General features: G+C 50.3%; 1 protein-coding gene across 1 annotated transcript; it reads left to right on the top strand.

The window, feature by feature from the left end:
• The first annotated feature begins 16,660 nt into the window (after nt 1-16,660).
• Nucleotides 16,661-19,780, top strand: fzd10 (frizzled class receptor 10). Its single transcript, XM_072495735.1, has one exon. It carries the CDS (start codon nt 17,122-17,124, stop codon nt 18,889-18,891), a length of 1,770 nt encoding a protein of 589 aa, XP_072351836.1. The 5' UTR covers nt 16,661-17,121; the 3' UTR covers nt 18,892-19,780.
• Nucleotides 19,781-22,014: the final 2,234 nt, after the last annotated feature.

Below are 22,014 nucleotides of genomic sequence, written 5' to 3'. Positions count from 1 at the left end.
GAGCAGGGACAGGAATGGATGTTGCAGGTTCCGGGGTTTAGGTGTTTTAGTAAGCTCAGAGAAGGAGGCAAAAGAGGGGGAGGTGTGGCGCTGCTCGTCAAGAGCAGTATTACGGTGGCGGAGAGGATGCTAGATGGGGACTCTTCTTCCGAGGTAGTATGGGCTGAAGTTAGAAACAGGAAAGGAGAGGTCACCCTGTTGGGAGTTTTTTATAGGCCTCCTAATAGTTCTAGGGATGTAGAGGAAAGGATGGCGAAGATGATTCTGGATATGAGCGAAAGTAACAGGGTAGTTATTATGGGAGACTTTAACTTTCCAAATATCGACTGGAAAAGATATAGTTCGAGTACAATAGATGGGTCGTTTTTTGTACAGTGTGTGCAGGAGGGTTTCCTGAAACAATATGTTGACAGGCCAACAAGAGGCGAGGCCACGTTGGATTTGGTTTTGGGTAATGAACCAGGCCAGGTGCTGGATTTGGAGGTAGGAGAGCACTTTGGGGACAGTGACCACAATTCGGTGACGTTTACGTTAATGATGGAAAGGGATAAGTATACACCGCAGGGCAAGAGTTATAGCTGGGGGAAGAGCAATTATGATGCCATTAGACGTGACTTGGGGAGGATAAGGTGGAGAAGTAGGCTGCAAGTGTTGGGCACACTGGATAAGTGGGGCTTGTTCAAGGATCAGCTACTGCGTGTTCTTGATAAGTATGTACTGGTCAGACAGGGAGGAAGGCGTCGAGCGAGGGAACCGTGGTTTACCAAGGAAGTGGGATCTCTTGTTAAGAGGAAGAAGGAGGCCTATGTGAAGATGAAGTGTGAAGTTTCGGTTGGGGCGATGGATAGTTACAAGGTAGCGAGGAAGGATCTAAAGAGAGAGCTAAGACGAGCAAGGAGGGGACATGAGAGGTATTTGGCAGGAAGGATCAAGGAAAACCCAAAAGCTTTCTATAGGTATGTCAGGAATAAGCGAATGACTAGGGAAAGAGTAAGACCAGTCAAGGACAGGGATGGGAAATTGTGTGTGGAGTCTGAAGAGATAGGCGAGATACTAAATGAATATTTTTCGTCAGTATTCACTCAGGAAAAAGATAATGTTGTGGAGGAGAATGCTGAGCCCCAGGCTAATAGAATAGATGGCATTGAGGTACGTAGGGAAGAGGTGTTGGCAATTCTGGACAGGCTGAAAATAGATAAGTCCCCGGGACCTGATGGGATTTATCCTAGGATTCTCTGGGAGGCCAGGGAAGAGATTGCTGGACCTTTGGCTATGATTTTTATGTCATCATTGGCTACAGGAATAGTGCCAGAGGACTGGAGGACAGCAAATGTGGTCCCTTTGTTCAAAAAGGGGAGCAGAGACAACCCCGGCAACTATAGACCGGTGAGCCTCACGTCTGTAGTGGGTAAAGTCTTGGAGGGGATTATAAGAGACAAGATTTATAATCATCTAGATAGGAATAATATGATCAGGGATAGTCAGCATGGCTTTGTGAAGGGTAGGTCATGCCTCACAAACCTTATTGAGTTCTTTGAGAAGGTGACTGAACAGGTAGACGAGGGTAGAGCAGTTGATGTGGTGTATATGGATTTCAGCAAAGCGTTTGATAAGGTTCCCCACGGTAGGCGATTGCAAAAAATACGGAGGCTGGGGATTGAGGGTGATTTAGAGATGTGGATCAGAAATTGGCTAGCTGAAAGAAGACAGAGGGTGGTGGTTGATGGGAAATGTTCAGAATGGAGTACAGTCACAAGTGGAGTACCACAAGGATCTGTTCTGGGGCCGTTGCTGTTTGTCATTTTTATCAATGACCTAGAGGAAGGCGCAGAAGGGTGGGTGAGTAAATTTGCAGACGATACTAAAGTCGGTGGTGTTGTCGATAGTGTGGAAGGATGTAGCAGGTTACAGAGGGATATAGATAAGCTGCAGAGCTGGGCTGAGAGGTGGCAAATGGAATTTAATGTAGAGAAGTGTGAGGTGATTCACTTTGGAAGGAATAACAGGAATGCGGAATATTTGGCTAATGGTAAAGTTCTTGAAAGTGTGGATGAGCAGAGGGATCTAGGTGTCCATGTACATAGATCCCTGAAAGTTGCCACCCAGGTTGATAGGGTTGTGAAGAAGGCCTATGGAGTGTTGGCCTTTATTGGTAGAGGGATTGAGTTCCGGAGTCGGGAGGTCATGTTGCAGCTGTACAGAACTCTGGTACGGCCGCATTTGGAGTATTGCGTACAGTTCTGGTCACCGCATTATAGGAAGGACGTGGAGGCTTTGGAGCGGGTGCAGAGGAGATTTACCAGGATGTTGCCTGGTATGGAGGGAAAATCTTATGAGGAAAGGCTGATGGACTTGAGGTTGTTTTCGTTGGAGAGAAGTAGGTTAAGAGGAGACTTAATAGAGGCATACAAAATGATCAGGGGGTTGGATAGGGTGGACAGTGAGAGCCTTCTCCCGCGGATGGATATGGCTGGTACGAGGGGACATAACTTTAAACTGAGGGGTAATAGATATAGGACAGAGGTCAGAGGTAGGTTCTTTACGCAAAGAGCAGTGAGGCCGTGGAATGCCCTACCTGCTACAGTAGTGAACTCGCCAACATTGAGGGCATTTAAAAGTTTATTGGATAAACATATGGATGATAATGGCATAGTGTAGGTTAGATGGCTTTTGTTTCGGTGCAACATCGTCGGCCGAAGGACCTGTACTGCGCTGTATTGTTCTATGTTCTATTAACAATGGATTCTAGAATCTTGCCAACAACCGAGGTTAGGCTAATTGGCCTATAATTTTCCATCTTTTTCCTTGTTCCCTTCTTGAACAGGGGGGTTACAACAGCGATTTTCCAATCCTCTGGGACTTTCCCGGACTCCAGTGACTTTTGAAAGATCATAACTAACGCCGCCACTATTTCTTCAGCTATCTCCTTTAGAACTCTAGGATGTAGCCCATCTGGGCCTGGAGATTTATCAATTTTTAGACCTCTTAATTTCTCTAGCACTTTCTCCTTTGTGATGGCTACCATATTCAACTCTGCCCCCTGACTCTCCGGAATTGGTGGGATATTACTCATGTCTTCTACTGTGAAGATTGACGCAAAGTACTTATTTAGTTCCTCAGCTATTTCCTTGTCTCCCATCACTAGATTACCAGCGTCATTTTGGAGCAGCCCAATGTCTACTTTTGCCTCCCGTTTGTTTTTAATGTATTTAAAGAAACTTTTACTATCATTCCTAATGTTACTGGCTAGCCTACCTTCATATTTGATCCTCTCTTTCCTTATTTCTCTCTTTATTATCCTCTGTTTTTGTAGCCTTCCCAATCTTCTGACTTCCCACTACTCTTTGCTACATTTAGGCTTTCTCTTTTGCTTTGATGCATTCCCTAACTTCCTTTGTCAGCCATGGCTGCCTAATCCCCCCTCTGATAACCTTTCTTTTCTTTGGGATGAACCTCTGTACTGTGTCCTCAATTACTCCCAGAAACTCCTGCCATTGCTGTTCTACTGTCTTTCCCACTAGGCTCTGCTCCCAGTCGATTTTCGTCAGTTCCTCCCTCATGCCCCTGTAGTTACCTTTATTTAACTGTAACACCTTTACATCTGATTCTACCTTCTTTCTTTCAAATTGGAGATTGAATTCTACCATATTATGATCACTGCCTCCGAAGTGCTCCCTTACTTTAAGATCTTTAATCAAGTCTGGCTCATTACATAACACTAAGTCCAGAATGGCCTGTTCCCTCGTGGGCTCCATCACAAGCTGTTCCAAAAAGCCCTCCTGTAAACATTCAATGAATTCGCTTTCCTTGAGTCCACTGGCAGCATTATTTACCCAGTCCACCTGCATATTGAAGTCCCCCATGATTACTGTGACCTTGCCTTTCTGACATGCACTTTCTATTTCGTGGTGCATTTTGTGCCCCCGGTCCTGGCCACTGTTAGGAGGCCTGTACATAACTCCCATTATGTTTTTTTTGCCTTTGTGGTTCCTCAACTCTACCCACACAGACTCCACATCATCTGACCCTATGTCATTCAGTGCTATTGATTGAATTTCATTCCTAATTAACAAGGCAACCCCGCCCCCTCTGCCCACCTCCCTGTCTTTTCGATAGGTTGTGAATCCCTGGATGTTTAAATGCCAGTCCTGAACCCCCTGCAACCATGTCTCTGTGATGCCTACCACATCATACCTGCCAGTCACAATCTGGGCCACAAGCTCATCTACCTTGTTCCGTACACTGCGCGCAGTTAAATATAGCACCTTTAATTCTCTATTGACCGTCCCTTTTTGTTTTCTTAGTGTGGTGGACCTTGGTTTACTGAGCCTTTCCATACACTGTGTCATATTTTGTGGGATGGGGACTATCGTAACCTCTCCTGAGTTTTGTCTTTTCGTGCTTTTTTGTATTCCTAAGCAGCTACGCTTCCCACTGATTACTTCACCTCTTGGTTCCCTGACTTTCCCTTCCCCACCAATCTTTAGTTTAAAGTCCTATTGACCACCCTATTTATTCTTTTCGCCAGAACACTGGTCCCAGCTCGGTTCAGGTGGAGACCATCCCAACGGTATAGGTCCCCCCTGTCCCAAAACGGATGCCAGTGTCCCATGAAAAGGAACCCCTCTTTCCCACACCACTCTTTCAGCCACATGTTAACTTCCCTTATTCTTGCCTCCCTATGCCAATTTGCACGTGGCTCGGGCAGTAATCCAGAGATTATGACCCTTGAGGACCTGTTTTTTAATTTGAATCCTAGCTCTTTATAATCTCTAAACAGGTCCTCTTTCCTAGACTTGCCTATGTTGTTGGTACCGACATGGACCACAACAACTGGATCCTCCCCCTCCCTCTCCAGTATCCTTTCAAGCCGGTCAGAGATGTCCCGCACCCTAGCACCGGGCAGGCAACATACCATGCGGGACTCTTTATCCTGCTCACAAAGGATACTATCTATCCCCCTGATAATAGAATCCCCTACAACTACAACTTGCCTATTTACTCCCTCCCCTTGAATGGCCTGCTGAACCATGGTGCCTTGGTCAGCTGACTCATCCTTCCTGCAGCCCTGTTCGCCATCCACACAGGGAGCAAGTGCCTCATACCTGTTGGACAGAGTCAAGGGCTGAGACTCCTGAGTTCCTGACTGCTGGTTCCCTTTACCTGCCTGACTTGCAGTCATACCCTGCTGTCCCTGGCCACTGGCAGGATTTAAACTACTTACTCTGACAGGTGTGACTGCCTCCTGAAACACAGTGTCCAGGTAAGTCTCCCCCTCCCGGATGTGCCTCAGTGTTTGAAGCTCAGACTCCAGCTCATCAACTCTGAGCCGGAGCTCTTCGAGCAGCCAACACTTACTGCAGATGTGGTCGCTGCAGCTCGCAATGGGATCTGCCAGCTCCCACATCAAGCAGCTCAAGCACATCACCTGACCAGCCATCACTAATTAATTAATTAGTTTAATTTAAGTTTATGAGTTTAGCTGTGTTTTTTTTTAATTTGGGGCAGATTTGCTATCAACCAATCCGATCACAGCTTCCCTCTGACGTCACTTTTGGAAAAAAACAACAACTGGAAAACAGGAAGTTTCCGTTAGGTTTTTATACTCACAGAGACTGCTCCTCCTCCTCCGAACGGCTCCCAAAATTAGGCCCGAAGAAAGAGAGAGAACAAAACAGGAGGGAAAAAGCACCTTTTCCCACTCTTCACCGAATTACCTCACTGCACCAAATTACCAAATTCTCACTCGGTCTGTATCTCTCTCACTCAGGCTGTGACTCCTTGACCTGCGCAATGCGGTGTCCTGGGTCACCGTCCTCTGTGTGTCACTGTCCTGGGTCACCGTCCTCTGTGTGTCACTGTCCTAGGTCACCGTCGTCTGTGTGTCATTGACCTGGGTCACCGTCGTCTGTGTGTCATTGTCCTGGGTCGCCGTCCTCTGTGTGTCACTGTCCTGGGTCACCGTCCTCTGTGTGTCACTGTCCTGGGTTGCCGTCCTCTGTGTGTCACTGTCCTGAGTCGCCCTCCTCTGTGTGTCACTGTCCTGGGTCACCGTCCTCTGTGTGTCACTGTCCTGGGTCGCCGTCCTCTGTGTGGCAGTGTCCTGGGTGTCCGTCCTCTATGTGTCACTGTCCTGGGTCACCGTCTTCTGTGTGTCACTGTCCTGGGTGGCCGTACTCTGTGTGTCACTGTCCTGGGTCGCCGTCCTCTGTGTGTCACTGTCCAGGGTCACCGTCCTCTGTGTGTCACTGTCCTGGGTCGCCGTCCACTGTGTGTCACTGTCCTGGGTCGCCGTCCTCTGTGTGTCACTGTCCTGCGTCGCCGTCCTCTGTGTGTCACTGTCCTGGGTCGCCGTCCTCTGTGTGTCACTGTCCTGGGTCGCCGTCCTCTGTGTGTCTCTGTCCTGGGTCGCCGTACTCTGTGTGTCACTCTCCTGGGTCGCCGTCCTCTGTGTGTCACTGTCCTGGGTCGCCGTCCTCTGTGTGTCACTGTCCTGGGTCGCCGTACTCTGTGTGTCACTCTCCTGGGTCGCCGCCCTCTGTGTGTCACTGTCCTGGGTCACCGTCGTCTGTGCGTCGGTGTCCTGGGTCCCCGTCCTTTGTGTGTCACTGTCCTGGGTCGCCGTCCACTGTATGTCATGGTCCTGGGTCGCCGTCCTCTGTGTGTCATTGTCCTGGGTCACCGTCCTCTGTGTGTCACTGTCCTGGGTCGCTGTCCACTGTGTGTCACTGTCCTGGGTCGCTGTCCACTGTGTGTCACTGTCCTGGGTCGCCGTCCTCTGTGCGTCACTCTCCTCGGTCGCCGTCCTCTGTGTGTCACTGTCCTGGGTCACCGTCCTCTGTGCGTCACTCTCCTTGGTCGCCGTCCTCTGTGTGTCAGTGTCCTGGGTGTCCGTCCTCTGTGTGCCACTGTCCTGGGTGTCCGTCCTCTGTGTGTCACTGTCCTGGGTCGCCGTCCTCTGTGTGTCACTGTCCTGGGTCGCCATCCTCTGTGTGTCACTGTCCAGGGTCACCGTCCTCTGTGTGTCACTGTCCTGGGTCGCCGTCCTCTGTGTGTCACTGTCCACGGTCACCGTCCTCTGTGTGTCACTGTCCTGGGTCACCGTCCTCTGTGTGTCACTGTCCTGGGTCGCCGTCCTCTGTGTGTCACTGTCCACGGTCACCGTCCTCTGTGTGTCACTGTCCTGGGTCACCGTCGTCTGTGTGTCATTGTCCTGGGTCGCCGTCCTCTGTGTGTCACTGTCCTGTGTCGCCGTCTTCTGTGTGTCACTCTCCTGGGTCGCCGTCCTCTGTGTGTCACTGTCCTGGGTCACCGTCGTCTGTGTGTCATTGTCCTGGGTCGCCGTCCTCTGTGTGTCACTGTCCTGTGTCGCCGTCTTCTGTGTGTCACTCTCCTGGGTCGCCGTCCTCTGTGTGTCACTGTCCTGGGTCACCGTCGTCTGTGTGTCATTGTCCTGGGTCGCCGTCCTCTGTGTGTCACTGTCCTTGGTCGCCGTCCTCTGTGTGTCACTGTCCTGGGTCGCCGTCCACCGTGTGTCACTGTCCTGGGTCGAGTCCACTGTGTGTCACTGTCCTGGGTCGCTGTCCTCTGTGTGTCACTGTCCTGGGTCGCCGTCCTCTGTGTGTCACTGTCCTGGGTCACCGTACTCTGTGTGTCACTCTCCTGGGTCGCCGCCCTCTGTGTGTCACTGTCCAGGGTCACCGTCCTCTGTGTGTCACTGTCCTGGGTCGCCGTCCACTGTGTGTCACTGTCCTGGGTCGCCGTCCTCTGTGTGTCACTGTCCTGGGTCGCCGTCCTCTGTGTGTCACTGTCCTGGGTCTCAGTGTCAGTGGAAGGGCTTTCTTGCCTTCTGCCCTTCCCGTTGTGGTGTGCGTCCCTGGGGTCATCTGGACCTGGCACTGGTCGTGGGCGAGGTACGCCAGACGGGCCGAGACCACCAGCGGCAGGTTCTGGATTACACAGGACAGTATGTATCGTTAGACACGCGGACTGGGGTGAGGGGGTGGAGTGGGGGGAATGGGGTGAGGGGGTGTAGTGGGGGGGAATGGAGGGAGGGGGTGAAGTGGGGGGGGAATGGGGTGAGGATGGTGAAGTGGGGTGGGGGCATGGGCTGAGGGGGTGAAGTGGGGGGGAATGGGGTAAGGGGGTGAAGTGGGGGAGATGGGGTGATGGGGTGGAGTGGGGGGGGAATGTGGTGAGGATGGTGAAGTGGGGTGAGGAGGAATGGGGTGAGGGGGTGAAGTGGGGGGGAATGGGGTGAGGGGGTGGAGTGGGGGGAATGGGGTGAGGGGGTGGAGTGGGGGGGTAATGGGGTGAGGGGGTGGAGTGGGAGGGGAATGGGGTGAGGTGGGGGGAATGGGGTGAGGGATGGAGTGGGGTGGGGGAATGGGGTGAGGGGATGGAATGGGGGGCAATGGGGTGAGGGGGTGGAGTGGGGTGGGAATGGGGTGAGGGGGTGGAATGGGGTGGGAATGGGGTGAGGGGGTGGAGTGGGGGCGGAATGAGGTGAGGGAGTCGGGTGGGGGGAATGGGGTGAGGGGATGGCGTGGGGGTGGAATGGGGTGAGGGGCTGGAGTGGGGGGGAATCGGTTGAGAGGGTGGAGTGGGGTGGAAAGGGGTGAGGGGGTGGCGAGGGGGGATGAGGTGCGAGGGTGGAGTGGGGGGGAATGGGGTGCGGGATGGTGTGGGGTGGGGGGAATGGGGTGAGGAGTGGAGTGGGGGGAATGGGGTGAGGGGGTAGATTGGGGGGAATGGGGTGAGGGGGTGGAGTGGGGGCGGAATGAGGTGAGGGAGTCGGGTGGGGGGAATGGGGTGAGGGGATGGCGTGGGGGTGGAATGGGGTGAGGGGCTGGAGTGGGGGGGAATCGGTTGAGAGGGTGGAGTGGGGTGGAAAGGGGTGAGGGGGGTGGCGAGGGGGGGATGAGGTGCGAGGGTGGAGTGGGGGGGAATGGGGTGCGGGATGGTGTGGGGTGGGGGGAATGGAGTGAGGAGTGGAGTGGGGGGAATGGGGTGAGGGGGTAGATTGGGGGGAATGGGGTCAGGGGGTGGAGTGGGGGGAATGGGGTGAGGGGGTGGAGTGGGGGGGGAATGGGGTGAGGGGGTGGAGTGGTGGAATGGGGTGAGGGGGTGGAGTGGGGGGTAATGGGGTGAGATGGTGGAGTGGGGGGGAATGGGGTGGAGTGGGGGGAATGGGGTGAGGGGGTGGTGTGGGGGGAATGGGGTGAGATGGTGGAGTGGGAGGGAATGGGGTGATGGGGTGGAGTGGGGGAATGGGGTGAGGGGGTGGAGTGGGGGGAATGGGGTCAGGGGGTGGAGTGGGGGGAATGGGGTGAAGGGGTGGAGTGGGGGGGAATGGGGTGAGGGTGTGGAGTGGGGGAAATGGGGTGATGGGTGGAGTGGGGGGAATGGGGTGAGATGGTGGAGTGGGGGAATGGGGTGAGGGGGTGGCTTGGGGGGAATGGGGAGAGGGGGTGGAGTTGGGGGGGAATGGGGTGAGGGGGTGGAGTGGGGGAATGGGGTGAGGGGGTGGAGTGGGGGGGAATGGGGTGAGATGGTGGAGTGGGGGGAATGGGGTGGAGTGGGGGGAATGGGGTGAGGGGGTGGCATGGGGGGTATGGGGTGAGGGGGTGGAGTGGGGGGGAATGGGGTGCGGGATGTAGTGGGGGGAATGGTGTGAGGGGGTAGAGTGGGGGGAATAGGGTGAGGGGTGGACTGGGGGGATTGGGCTGAGGGGGTGGAGTGGGGGGGAATGGGGTGAGATGGTGGAGTGGGGGGGAATGGGGTGAGGGGGTGGAGTGTGGGGAATGGGTGAGGGGGTGGAGTTGGGGGGGAATGGGGTGAGGGGGTGGAGTGGGGTGAGGGAGTGGAGTGCGTGGAATGGGGTGAAGGGTGGAGTGGGGGGAATGGGGTGAGAGGGTGGAGTGGGGGGAATGGGGTGAGATGTTGGAGTGGGGGAAATGGGGTTGGAGTGGTGGGAATGAGATGAGGGGGTGGAGTGGGGGAATGGGGTGAGGGGGTGGAGTGGGGGGAATGGGGTGAGGGGGTGGAGTGGGCAGAATGGGGTGAGGGGGTGGAGTGGGCGGAATGGGGTGAGGAGTTGGAGTGGGGGGGAATGGGGTGAGAGGGTGGAGTGGGGGGAAAGGTTTGAGGGGTGGCGTGGCGGGGGAAATGGGGTGAGGAGGTGACGTGGGCGGTGGAATGGGGTGAGGGGGTAGAGCCAGGCAGGGGAGTCTCACTTGCTGGTGCGCCTCCGATCTGGCAAGGGGCAACCTCCCGGTCCTCGGCTCTGCCAACAAGGTCCAGTGCCCTCTGCTTGTGGACTGTGAGGGGGTGCAGCACGGGTGGACCCCCTCTGGTTCTCTCACGCTCCCTGTGTTTGAGGACGGTCTTATCCTGGGGGGGTGAATGCATCAGAGTAAGGCAGTCCGCCGCATGCGGCGCAGCTGTTGGCTAGATGATGGCATGGGAACATGGGGCACCCGGCCAAGGTCGCTCACATGGGTGGGTGCAGCTCATGTGGGTCAGGTGGGGGGTTTTGCCATCTTGTGGGTTCCGGGGGACTGTGCGCCGCTCGCGCACCTTTATGCGCCGCAGCGCTGCGTCATTGACGTGTACCGCGTATCCGACGCGGTCTGGCGCTGCGCCCCCCGCGTTTCGCACCGTGCCCGTGCTAGCCCCATTTGCGGCCCTGAATCGCTCCTCAAAGCGGCCTGTTCCCGCAGTCGTAAAACGCGACGGCGTTTACGACGGCGTCAACACTCTGCCGCGGGATGAGAGAATCCCGCTCCCGATGTTTCAATAACATCATACTTCTAAACTCCAATGGATATAGGCTGAGCTTGTCCACCCTTTCCTCATAAGATAACCCCTGTCCTCCCGCCCCCCAATCACAGGTATCAGTCGATTCAAAAAACATTTTTTGAATCACTTCTAATGTATTTCTATCCTTTCTTAAATAAGGATCGACTGATACCTGTGATTGGGGGGCGGGGGGAGAGGGGTTATCTGATGAGAGCAAAACTATTCACAGTATTCCAGGCGTGGTGTTACCAAAACCCTGTACAGCTGGAACAAAATGTCTCTACTTTTATTCTCCATTCCCTTAGCAGAAAACAACAATGTTCCAGCCTAACAAAGCCTTACAGAGAAGGGGAGGAAAGAAATTTTTTCTTTGAGCTTCTGATTAAAAAAAAAGAAAAGGGGATCATGCGAGACTTATGCCACAGCACTGCTATTGGTTACATTGTGGGTAATGCTGCAATGTAAATGAGGTAGTCTTTCACAGAGTTGTTTAGCCTGGATATCCTGGGCTGGATTCTACGATTCTGAGTCTAAGAGCTGAAGCCGGGGTGGGAATGGTGGCGTTCTATAATCAAAAAAATGCCGCAAACTCTAGCTCTAGCTGCGGACACGGCCGGAGAATTGCCAGGTCCATGGCCACACAGGCGCACGGGGGTGGCCTGCAGCGGTCGCGCCGTGCAACATGGCGCCGGCCGCTCGAAGACACGATCTGCCAAATAGTGACCGCCTTTGGCCAAGCCCGCCACGCCTGGACCACCCCCCACCAGTGCCCGCAGCCTCCGCCAAAGCCCCCCTGCCCACGGATCGGCTCCCCACCGCCCGACTGTGGTGGTGATGGAATTAGTCCGCAGCTGCCACGTCGAGTTCCCGAAAATAAATACCATGAGTGATCAACGGCGTCGGGAACTCGGCCCATCGGGGGCGGAGCATCATGGGGATGGCCTCAGGTAACGTCCTCAGGCCGTCCTAGCGGCTTGGAGAAAGCCGTTTTGGAGGGGGCGGAGCATCGCAAAAGCATTGCCGCCCCCAACTTCGGTACCAACGTGGATTCTCTGGCAGATCACTGAAAGTGATTTCGGTGTCGGAGACCGGAGAATCCCGCCCCTTGTGTCCTTTAGCTATGCCTCTGGTTGCACCGCCTGACGAGCATTCTCCCATGGGTTCGCTGTAAATCTTGCCCACTCAAACAGGGCTGGTAATGTCCTCATTGCTGGCTGATTCTGATCTTTGCAAGCCATTGGGGAGGGTGTAGAGCCAGAGGTCAAAGTGGTAGTTGTAACCTTTGGACAATTGTACATGTGCAAACTTGCGATGTGGGGTTGTTTCTGACCTTCCGTGAACCCTGTAATTTAGGTGGGTGGGTTCTAGAGCAGTGGAAATCCCAGCTTCACTTCTGCAATTTAAGATTGTAATTTCTTACCCTGCAGCAAGATACATGACCTCATTATAGCGGCAAAGGGCTAGTAAAATCCCTCAGCCAAATAATTAGATTTGATGCTACATTTTCTTTTTTTTCCAATGGGGTAATTTATTGGGAGTAGAAATAGATTCACATTCTCGCAATACTTGGCTTCAGATGTATGCAGGTAACCAGTTACGTGCCATGTACACTGGTTGGCTGATGATATACTAAGTGCCCATATCAAAACAGAATAGTGAATAATAAATATCTGAGAGAATTGCAAAGCAGGAATCCCCCTAACTGGGGCTCAGATCATATCTAAACAGTGTGGGTTAAACTGTCCACAACCTACCTGAATCCCAAAATCAAATTCCAGAGATTCTTTTTATGAGTGAAAATTAGACAACGGCAACAATTAATGTTGTCGTCATATTTGTGTGCTGTTTTTATCTGATTTGGGGGTCCATTTTCTTGCTGACAGTAGCTCTCTGTGCAGCTAATGCACTCCAAGTGTGATTGCGTGCAGACAGGATTACAAATTGTTGTCTGGTCACTCACTGCATGTTATTATTCTTTTAAAAAAACAACTGTTTTCTTTTAATCAACAAATAATAATAGCATGTTAGTGAATGTTGAATCCTGTTCTGCATTGTCATTTAACTAAACATTTTTTGAAAACTTCATCTAAAGGATTGTCAAGGAATACAACTTATAAACGTTCTTGACATGTCAACCTGATTTGTTTGCTGCAGGAGCTATGATATCGCCACGTGATGGTATGTTGTTGGTTTCTCTGCACTTAATCTTTGTGCATTTTCTTCAGGCACTCAACAATAGCTGGAAGGGGCTGGTTTAGCACAGTGGGCTAAACAGTTGGCTTGTAATGCAGAACAAAACCAGCAGCGGGGGTTCAATTCCTGTGCCAGCCTCCCCGAACAGGTGCCAGAATGTGGTGACTAGGGGCTTTTCACAGTAACTTCATTGAAGCCTACTTGTCACAATAAGTGATTATTATTATTAGTGCCTTGGGAGGGTTTCTTACTATAAAGGTGCCATATAAATGTAAGTTGTTGTTGTAGGGGCCTGCTTTTTTTCCATGGGCACAAATCGGAAGTTAGAATGAGAACGCCCCTTGATCATAGAATTTACAGTGGAGAAGGAGGCCGTTCGGCCCGTCGACTCTGCACCAGCCCTTGGAAGGAGCAGCTTATCCCCATAACCCAGTAACCCCATCTAACCTTTTGGACACAAAGGGGCAATTTAGCATGGCCAATCCACCTAATCTGCACATCTTTGGACAATGGGAGGAAACTGGAGCAACTGGAGCAACCCAGGCAGAAAAGGGGAGAAAGTGTAAACTCTACACAGAGTCACCCGAGGCCGGAATTGAACCTGGGACCCTGAAGCTGTGAGGCAGAAGTGCTAACCACTGTGCCACCATGATCTTAAATTGTACTCAAATTTGCCCCGAATCTCATTCGTATAAGGCCAAGTGTAAAACGGGTGCGTGAATCAACTGGAACAATGGGCGTCACAAGAAAGTGTTTCACCTTTAAGTAGGGTAAATGTGAGTTTCAACTCATTTAACCATCAGTTGGAGCATGTCAAACACAGAACCTAAAATCAGGAGAGCTTTAAATGTTTAATATGGCTGGTACTCATGCTATTAACCAAACAGAAAACACAGAACAAGTCTCAGCGAGGATTATTATTTTTAATGTTTTTTTAAATTGGAATAAAACACAAGAAAAAAAATGGCTCTTTGCTGCTCCGTCTGTAAATCTTGTTGGAATATGAGGATTCAAGCACAATGTATCATCCTGGAGTACAGGGCAATATGAGGGTGGGGGCAGGTGTCTGGGCGGAGATGCGTTCCAGCAAAGCGATGAAAGACTGCAGAGGAAGAATGAGGAAATGTGGGCGTATCGTACTTCGGCACGTATCTCGGTTATGCCCATTCTTTTTTCATTACTCACCTAATGAAGGAGCTGCGCTCCGAAAGCTAGTGATTCGAAACAAATCTGTTGGACTTCTTACTGTGCCCACCCCAGTCCAACGCCGGCATCTCCACATCATTCTTTTTTAAGGATGCCTATTCAGTTTGCACCTTGGATGTTCCTGTCACTGGGCATAAACACAGAGGAAATTTACAGACCCCTGGGCGTTTGTCTCCAGCACCCGCCTATTGTGCTTGACTTTTTTTGAAGTTATTAAGTTGCTTCCGTATTCTTTGTCAATTTATCCCGCGATTTATAGCGAGATGTATCCACAATGCTTAAATGTTGATACTCCAATGCTTTCAAACAAAGGAGTTGGCATTTGAATGCAGCCGGCACGAAAGATTTGGTGGTTGGTTGTGTGTGTGGCGGGGGTGGGGTTGCTGCTGGCGGGTTGTGTGCAAGTTACCTGCCAATTGTGAGACATAATAAGAAAGTTGTGGGACTTTTGCAACCTCGTCATTTCTTATTGTGACGGAGTGGCAAGCAACGGAGAAAGTGCTCAATTCCTCACTTTCTCCAGGAACTGTGGAATGAGTTTAATCTAATCTAAGAGAGTATGTCTGTGCCTCGGTTTTTCTCTCTCTCTCTCTCACTCTGTGGAGTGTGGGAATAGAAGTGAGACAGGAGGACTGAAAGCTGCCTCCTGGGCCAGGAGCAGTGGGGAGCCGCTTAGATGCCACTGATCCGAAGCCAGTGAATATAAAGGGGATTAAGAAATGTTCTTATTTGCAATTCACAGAAGATGCACCCTGTTGAACCGTCTGTAATATTTCAAACCCCGATTTTATTTTTTTGGGGGGGAAGGAAAAATAAGTCGAGCTCCTTCATTGTGTCAGAGCCCTCTGCTACTTTTTTTTGTGTGTGTGGCTACATTTCTTTTGTTCGAAACGGCAGCTACTTCTTTCTGTGTGAAAGTCTCTGTGTATCTGTTTCAACTTTGCAACATTTGCACAGCCCCAAGTGGAGCAATGTATCGATTCCTATTGTAACCTGTGGGTCTGTTACAAGCAGGAGAGGTGGCTATTTACACCTCCCCCGCCACACTGCTGTTTTCCTAACAGAAGGACATTTACTCCTGGCTCATTTTGGGGGGATTTAACAAGGTGGGGGTGACATTTTGAAATCTGGAGGTTAAAAAAAAAGATAATTTCGCCAACCCACCTCGGCCAATTCTAGGCTCGACATTCTGTGCGTGTGGAAAGCAACTTTTAATCAATTGAGTTGAAGCAAATATTTAGAATGTTACATTCTAGCCAATCGCAAAATACGATTTTTTTTTGCAAATTTTTTTTTAAAAAGCATCGTAGATTTAATAAGATTTCCACTCATTCAAACTGCTCCCTTGCGAGAAATAAAATGCAAAGTGCTTTTTTAAATTTCATTCACGGTTAAATATGTAAATAAAATGTCTAAAGTCATTCTTCAAAGAACACAAAAGAAGAAAAGATCAGCGAACGACAGCCATAAAATTCCTGCAATTCTCCGTAACACCAGCCGCCGGGGGTCCGCCTCTGTCGGAGCGATCCAGCGGGGATCCTGCTATTTGCACAGGTTTCAAATCCGACCCGAGAAAAAAAATCTCTTTTCAGCTTCAGGCATCAAAGAGCCTTTTCATTTATTAGCAACAGAATTATCTTAGTCATTTACTGATTCTTCTCTCTCTCTCTCTCTCTCTCGCTGCAGTAGGTAGGCAGCCGATTGTTTTCCAGTTCAACTGACTTGCTAAGATAGCAAGCTATTAAAAAAAAAGATAAATACTCTGGGGGAATATGGAGCTTCACAAATATAACATTGCCTGAATAAACATGCCGTTGTTTTTGTTTTAAAGAACAATAACAAAAGGCTCTCGTTCAGGAACTTTTTCATAACAGTGAGAATCCAGATTTTTTTTTTACCAGGGCAAAAGATCTTTGATTAATAAACTTTAATAGTAAGTTCCCAAGTTTGCAAACTGAGTGTATTTTTGCTCCTGTGAATGCGGGGGGGGGGGGGGGGGGGGGGTATCAGTTCCAGCGTTTTTAAACTTCTGGAAAGTTAAAGAGATTCCGATTCTGGTTAAAATGGGGAGTTTGTGGGGGGGATTATTTAACAGCTTCTGGCCGTTCCCGTTTACCTCTCGGTCCATTTATGTCTACCCATCGTCTGTTTAAACCGCTGACATCCAGTGAAGAGGTCTGCACTTTCCACTAAAGCAAGTGTTACCAGAAAATAATAAACGTGGTCCGGAGAGAGGGGGTGGGGGTGGAAATATTCCTTTCTGCGTTGCTTTCCCTAATAGAAAAGTGGCGGAAATCCACCCGGCATCAGATGAATGGCAATGGCCCAAGTGCTTGTTTGGTCGATCTTTTTGATGATCACCCAGCCACAGCTTCCCTCCCCCTCCCCCTGGCCTTTTTTTTTATTGTTGAACTGCTCTTTTTTTTTGTGCCGGAGTTTCAGACGGTCCGCCCACTATTAGCTCACTTTGCAGTTGCCAGTCAGAGAGCTGCCTGTGTGTGTGTGTGTGTACACACTGAGAGTGTGTTTACTTCCTTTCTACCTGGGTCCCACTGCAGAGAACACAGCAGCGCTCGGAAACAAGCCCTTGAAGTTAAGGCGAGGGGAAATACATTGCCATCGGCTGCTGTTCGGGACTGGTCTGTTTTGTTTTATTGGGAGGTGAGGCGGATGGAGACTTGTGGCCGATCCTGAGCACCACTCCCCTCCTACTACCCCCAGCCTGCGCAGAGGGGGTAACTGCCTCTCTCCCCTCCAAGCCAGCACTCAGCCAAAGTTTGGATGTAGAAGAAAGTTCACCCTCGCCCTCCCCCGCCCTTCACGCCGGATTCAGTGGCGGGTTAAGTTTGCAAGGAGGGCAGTGTGTGTGTGGATGGGCGGGGAGGGCGGCTGGCAGGAGAAGGAGACTCGGACGCCTTTAAGATGGGCCGGTTGGAAGAAGTCAATCGCCTGTGCGCCCTGAGCCTGTCGCTGAGCCTGTGCAGCCTGGCCATCAGCTCGATGGAGTCGGAGCGCTCGGAGAGGGAAGCCCGGTGCCAGGCCATCGACATCCCCATGTGCCGGGACATTGGCTACAACATGACCCGCATGCCCAACCTGATGGGTCATGAGGACCAAAGGGAAGCGGCCATCAAGCTGCACGAGTTCGCCCCCCTGGTGGAGTACGGCTGCCACAGTCACCTCAAGTTCTTCCTGTGCTCGCTGTACGCGCCGATGTGCACGGAGCAGGTGTCCACGCCGATCCCCGCCTGCAGGGTGATGTGCGAGCAGGCTCGCCTCAAGTGCTCGCCCATCATGGAGCAGTTCAGCTTCCGCTGGCCCGACTCGCTCGACTGCAGCAAGCTGCCCAACAAGAACGACCCCAACTTCCTGTGCATGGAGGCGCCTAGCAACGGCTCGGAGGACGGCCCGCGGGCAGCCGGCAGCGCGCCGCCCCCCGTCTACAGGCCTCACCTGCGGGCCGGCAGCGGCAGCCCCGAGCTGCCCCCCTTCCCGCCGGACAGCCCCGGCCAGGCGGCCTGCGACAACTACGAGAAGTTCCACCGGGTGGAGAAGAGCGCTTCGTGCGCGCCGCTGTGCTCCCCCAATGTGGATGTGTACTGGGCCAGACAGGACAAGAGGTTCGCCTTCGTCTGGATCGCCATCTGGTCAGTGGTCTGCTTCTTCTCCAGTACCTTCACCGTCCTCACCTTCCTCATCGACCCCCAGCGCTTCAAGTACCCGGAGAGGCCCATCATCTTCCTCTCCATGTGCTACTGTGTCTACTCGGTGGGCTACATCATCCGCCTCTTCGCTGGAGGGGACAGCATCGCCTGTGACCGGGACAGTGGCCACCTCTATGTTATCCAGGAGGGTCTGGAGAGCACGGGCTGCACCATCGTCTTCCTGGTCCTTTACTACTTCGGCATGGCCAGTTCCCTCTGGTGGGTCATCCTGACCCTCACCTGGTTCCTGGCGGCTGGGAAGAAATGGGGCCACGAAGCCATTGAGGCCAACAGCAGCTATTTCCACCTGGCTGCCTGGGCCATCCCTGCCATCAAAACCATCATCATCCTGGTGATGAGGAGAGTGGCCGGGGATGAACTGACCGGCATCTGTTATGTGGGAAGCATGGATGTCAATGCGTTGACTGGGTTTGTGCTCATCCCGCTGGCTTGCTACCTGATCATCGGCACCTCCTTCATTCTGTCTGGATTTGTGGCGCTTTTCCACATCAGGAGGGTCATGAAGACCGGCGGAGAGAACACGGATAAACTGGAGAAGCTGATGGTGAGGATCGGCGTTTTCTCCGTGTTGTACACCGTCCCTGCTACTTGTGTCATCGCTTGTTATTTTTACGAGCGCCTCAACATGGATTATTGGAAGCTCTTGGCCACTCGGGAGAAGTGCAAAGCGGCCAACCATTCCAAAGCTCTGGACTGCACCATGAACAGCTCCATACCAGCAGTGGAGATTTTTATGGTCAAGATATTCATGCTCCTGGTGGTGGGGATCACCAGCGGCGTGTGGATTTGGAGTTCCAAGACTCTGCAGTCTTGGCAGAACATTTGCAGTAGGAGATTCAGAAGAAGGGTCCGCAGGAAACCTGCCAGCGTTATCACCAGCAGTGGCGGGGGTTCCTATGGAAAAGCCCACCCTCCCTTGAAAGCACACGGGAAATACGAACCCGCACTCCCACCAACTTGTGTTTGAAATGATTGTTGCCTCAAATGTAAGGCTGTTTCCCGCTCTCTCTCTCTTCCCCTATGTGCAGGGCTGGTCCGGAAGTCAAATGGCCTAAAAACGGGGAACACGCAGACAATGAACAACTAACCCCCCGCTTAAAGTGAAAACGTTAAGGAGAAATAGTTTCCATTTCTGGCAGCACCGCTCACTTGGGCTGGGTGCGGAGGTTCAAAAAAAGGTTAAACTATCAGAGGAACCTGTGACACCTCAAACATTTGGAGCCCCAAATCATCCCAGATGTGTGTGTGCTCCCATAATCTGCACTCTGCTGTAATTCTGGATTGACTAACAGTTCAATGGTCATATTTCATCCGTCTCAGTAACTATTTACCTTTAAATTGAAGCCTTCAGGGATAAGTAGGGTCTCTTCAAAAGATTCAGTATCTTGTGGATAAGCAATATTCTGCCAAAAGGATGGGCAGTTTTAACAATGTGCAATAGTTTCTTTCTCTTTCTCTCTTCAACAATCAGCTGCAGATAAAAGGCTTACAAAGAATCTTCTTCTGACAAAAGAACTTAGAGGTATGGGCGACAGAAGTTCTTTAATGACACATTTTGCTTTCTGATGGAAATTAGGCCAGTGTCAGACAAGTTGAACTGATTTGTAAACGGGCGATTCAAAGAGACCCACGAAGCTTATCGACTCGTCTTATTGTAAAGCTAATTCTAGCCATGAATAGATCAACAAGCACTAGATAAAACAAAGAGTTTGTGTGGACAGGGAGCCCCTGTGATCTTGTAGCTCTTCACGTGCTTTGTGAAGCACATTGAGACCTTTGTACATACTTGTAAAATATAATTGTCGTCAAGTTTGTCTATTTTATAAAATAAAATGTTTCTTTAGTTTGGCAAGAAATCTGTTGAATATGTGACAATTCTAAAAAGGCCACATGTTTCATGGCACACTCTTAAAACGGCAGTGCCCCGGGATAAAATGCAAAGCTGCCGCCTGCTAAACTTGATTTATTGCTGCTACACGAAGGCGGAATATTAAAGAAAGTGCAGGTCAGACCTGTTATGAACAGAATTTGTGTGACCTTAGTTAATTAAAGTTGTAAGTGAATGGTGCCACGGTGATGTCGCATTTTATATTAACTATAACATAATGCATACTTTAAAATGCTTTAAAAGGGATAGTGTTTTACTAAATACCGCAGTCAGCCCAGCTCTAAAGTTAATTAATCAATGTTGATTTATATTACTACTCTCAACGGGTTGCTTAGAGCAAGATTCGCTAGCCCAGCACTCACCAACTGCAGGTTCTTCCACTTCAAAAAAAAAGATATTAGGGTGAGGACCAGCTCCAACAAATAACCTGTTAACATATTCTGTCATAAAGCTTAAAACATCAACATATAACCAACCTTTTAAAAATTGTTCTTGTAAGGGTGGCATTTTCTGATATATATTGAAAGTTTGAGAGAACTGGTGATTGTTTTACCCTCTGGAAGGGCTTACTGTGTTTTAACTGAAGCAATTTGGCTGGTGGAATGCTCCACTCAATGACACAGTAACAAAACTCACATGTATTATTATAATTGGATTTGCAACAAGGGAACGGTGAATGGTCGGCCAGAAACATCTTGATTTAATCTTCAAAAAGCACAAACTTCTGTGAAGTCCTTGTAATTAAAGAGCTGGCTTGTCATATCATTCTAAAATGGTTTAAAATACAAGAGTTGCAGAAGCTATCAGATGAATGTTAGGAACAATCGGTGGTGACTCTTTGATTTAAACTTGTCAAGCTTAAAATGTCAAACTTGCCACTTGATGGCAGGGAAATCAAAAATGGGAACTTCAGATAAAATGTGAGGGCAAAGGAACTGGCATTGTCAGATTTTCCCCCAAACAGAAGGTTTTATGGAGTTATAGATAGCATGCTAAGGACAAATCTGAGGCCTTATCTCTCACCAAATTCCTCCCCGCTCTTCCCGAAAGCAGTGTCTTTATATTTCCAGCCTGTGTAAATATATACATTGAACTTGACAAGCTAGTTGAATTGAATGAAAGAGACTGTTGTCTGAGTTTGTTTTGGGTCCTTTTTTGCCTTCTAGTTTGTTTGGATCAAATCAACTTATCCTACTCTGACCTATGCCCTTTCAAAAATGTTACTGTTTACATGGACGATTGAGGGAAGGGACTCTTTTGTCGAAGCAGGTTCTGAATTGAGGTAGCGAGCACACCAATAAAAAAACGAATTGGGCCAATCTTCCAACTAGTCCGCAAGAAAAGTTTCATTTTTAGCCGCAGCACCGGGAGGGACATGAATTATCTTCACCGTTGCAGGATACATTTGTATTGCTGCAGCCCGAGTGAAACCTGCGGTCTTATTAATTATCGTTCAATGATAACAAATTATGTACAGAGTTTTAATGAGGCGAAAATCTGTTCCATGTTGCGTGCTGTAAACAGTCAGCTTTTTTTTGGAGGCCAATCATTGTGATTAGACAGTATTTCTGGTTCCTTTGATCAAACGTGACAGGCTCTGCAGATCTCTCCAGCCCTGTGGCCTGAAGGCTCTGAGCAACACCTGTTTGGAAATACAGATCTGCCAGAAGCCAGCTGCCTCCCTCCCAGCGCTGCCAGATCCTGTCTGAAAAAAAAAACTTTTTTGGTGCAACTTCAAGCAGGTTTTCATTACCTCGAGAAGCTGCTCGCTCCGTGTTAAGGCAGTTTGCTGATTTACCATTCCGTTCAGACCCCAATTCCGAAACCAGAATCGCGAGCTGGATGAAAATTTAATTGTAAACAATTGGTCTGACAGCACGAAAGGGAGGTGGCCATTCTGAGCAGAATTCATTTGTTCCAGCTTTGCCTTGTAAGAAAATTCCAAAGAAAATAAGTTCAAACTTTAAAGGACCGTCACACATGCAAATAAGTGGCAAGTTATTTTACTTGCATACAAATGCCCGAGTCCTCATGAGATAAATGATAATGAAACAGATCAGTGCATCAGCTGTAAGTGTCTTGAGGGCGATATAATTGCAGACAATCTTTGTCCTTCCCCCAAAACGTTTGCTATCGCTACGAAGACCATACCCCTTTAAGACAATAGCAGACCACAACTGCATGGTTATTTTATGGACTAAT

Source organism: Scyliorhinus torazame, chromosome 1 (genome assembly GCF_047496885.1).
Source record: "Scyliorhinus torazame isolate Kashiwa2021f chromosome 1, sScyTor2.1, whole genome shotgun sequence".
Taxonomy (NCBI): domain Eukaryota; kingdom Metazoa; phylum Chordata; class Chondrichthyes; order Carcharhiniformes; family Scyliorhinidae; genus Scyliorhinus; species Scyliorhinus torazame.
Note: the sequence above shows the minus strand (reverse complement) of the source record. Positions and strands in the feature narration are given on the sequence as shown.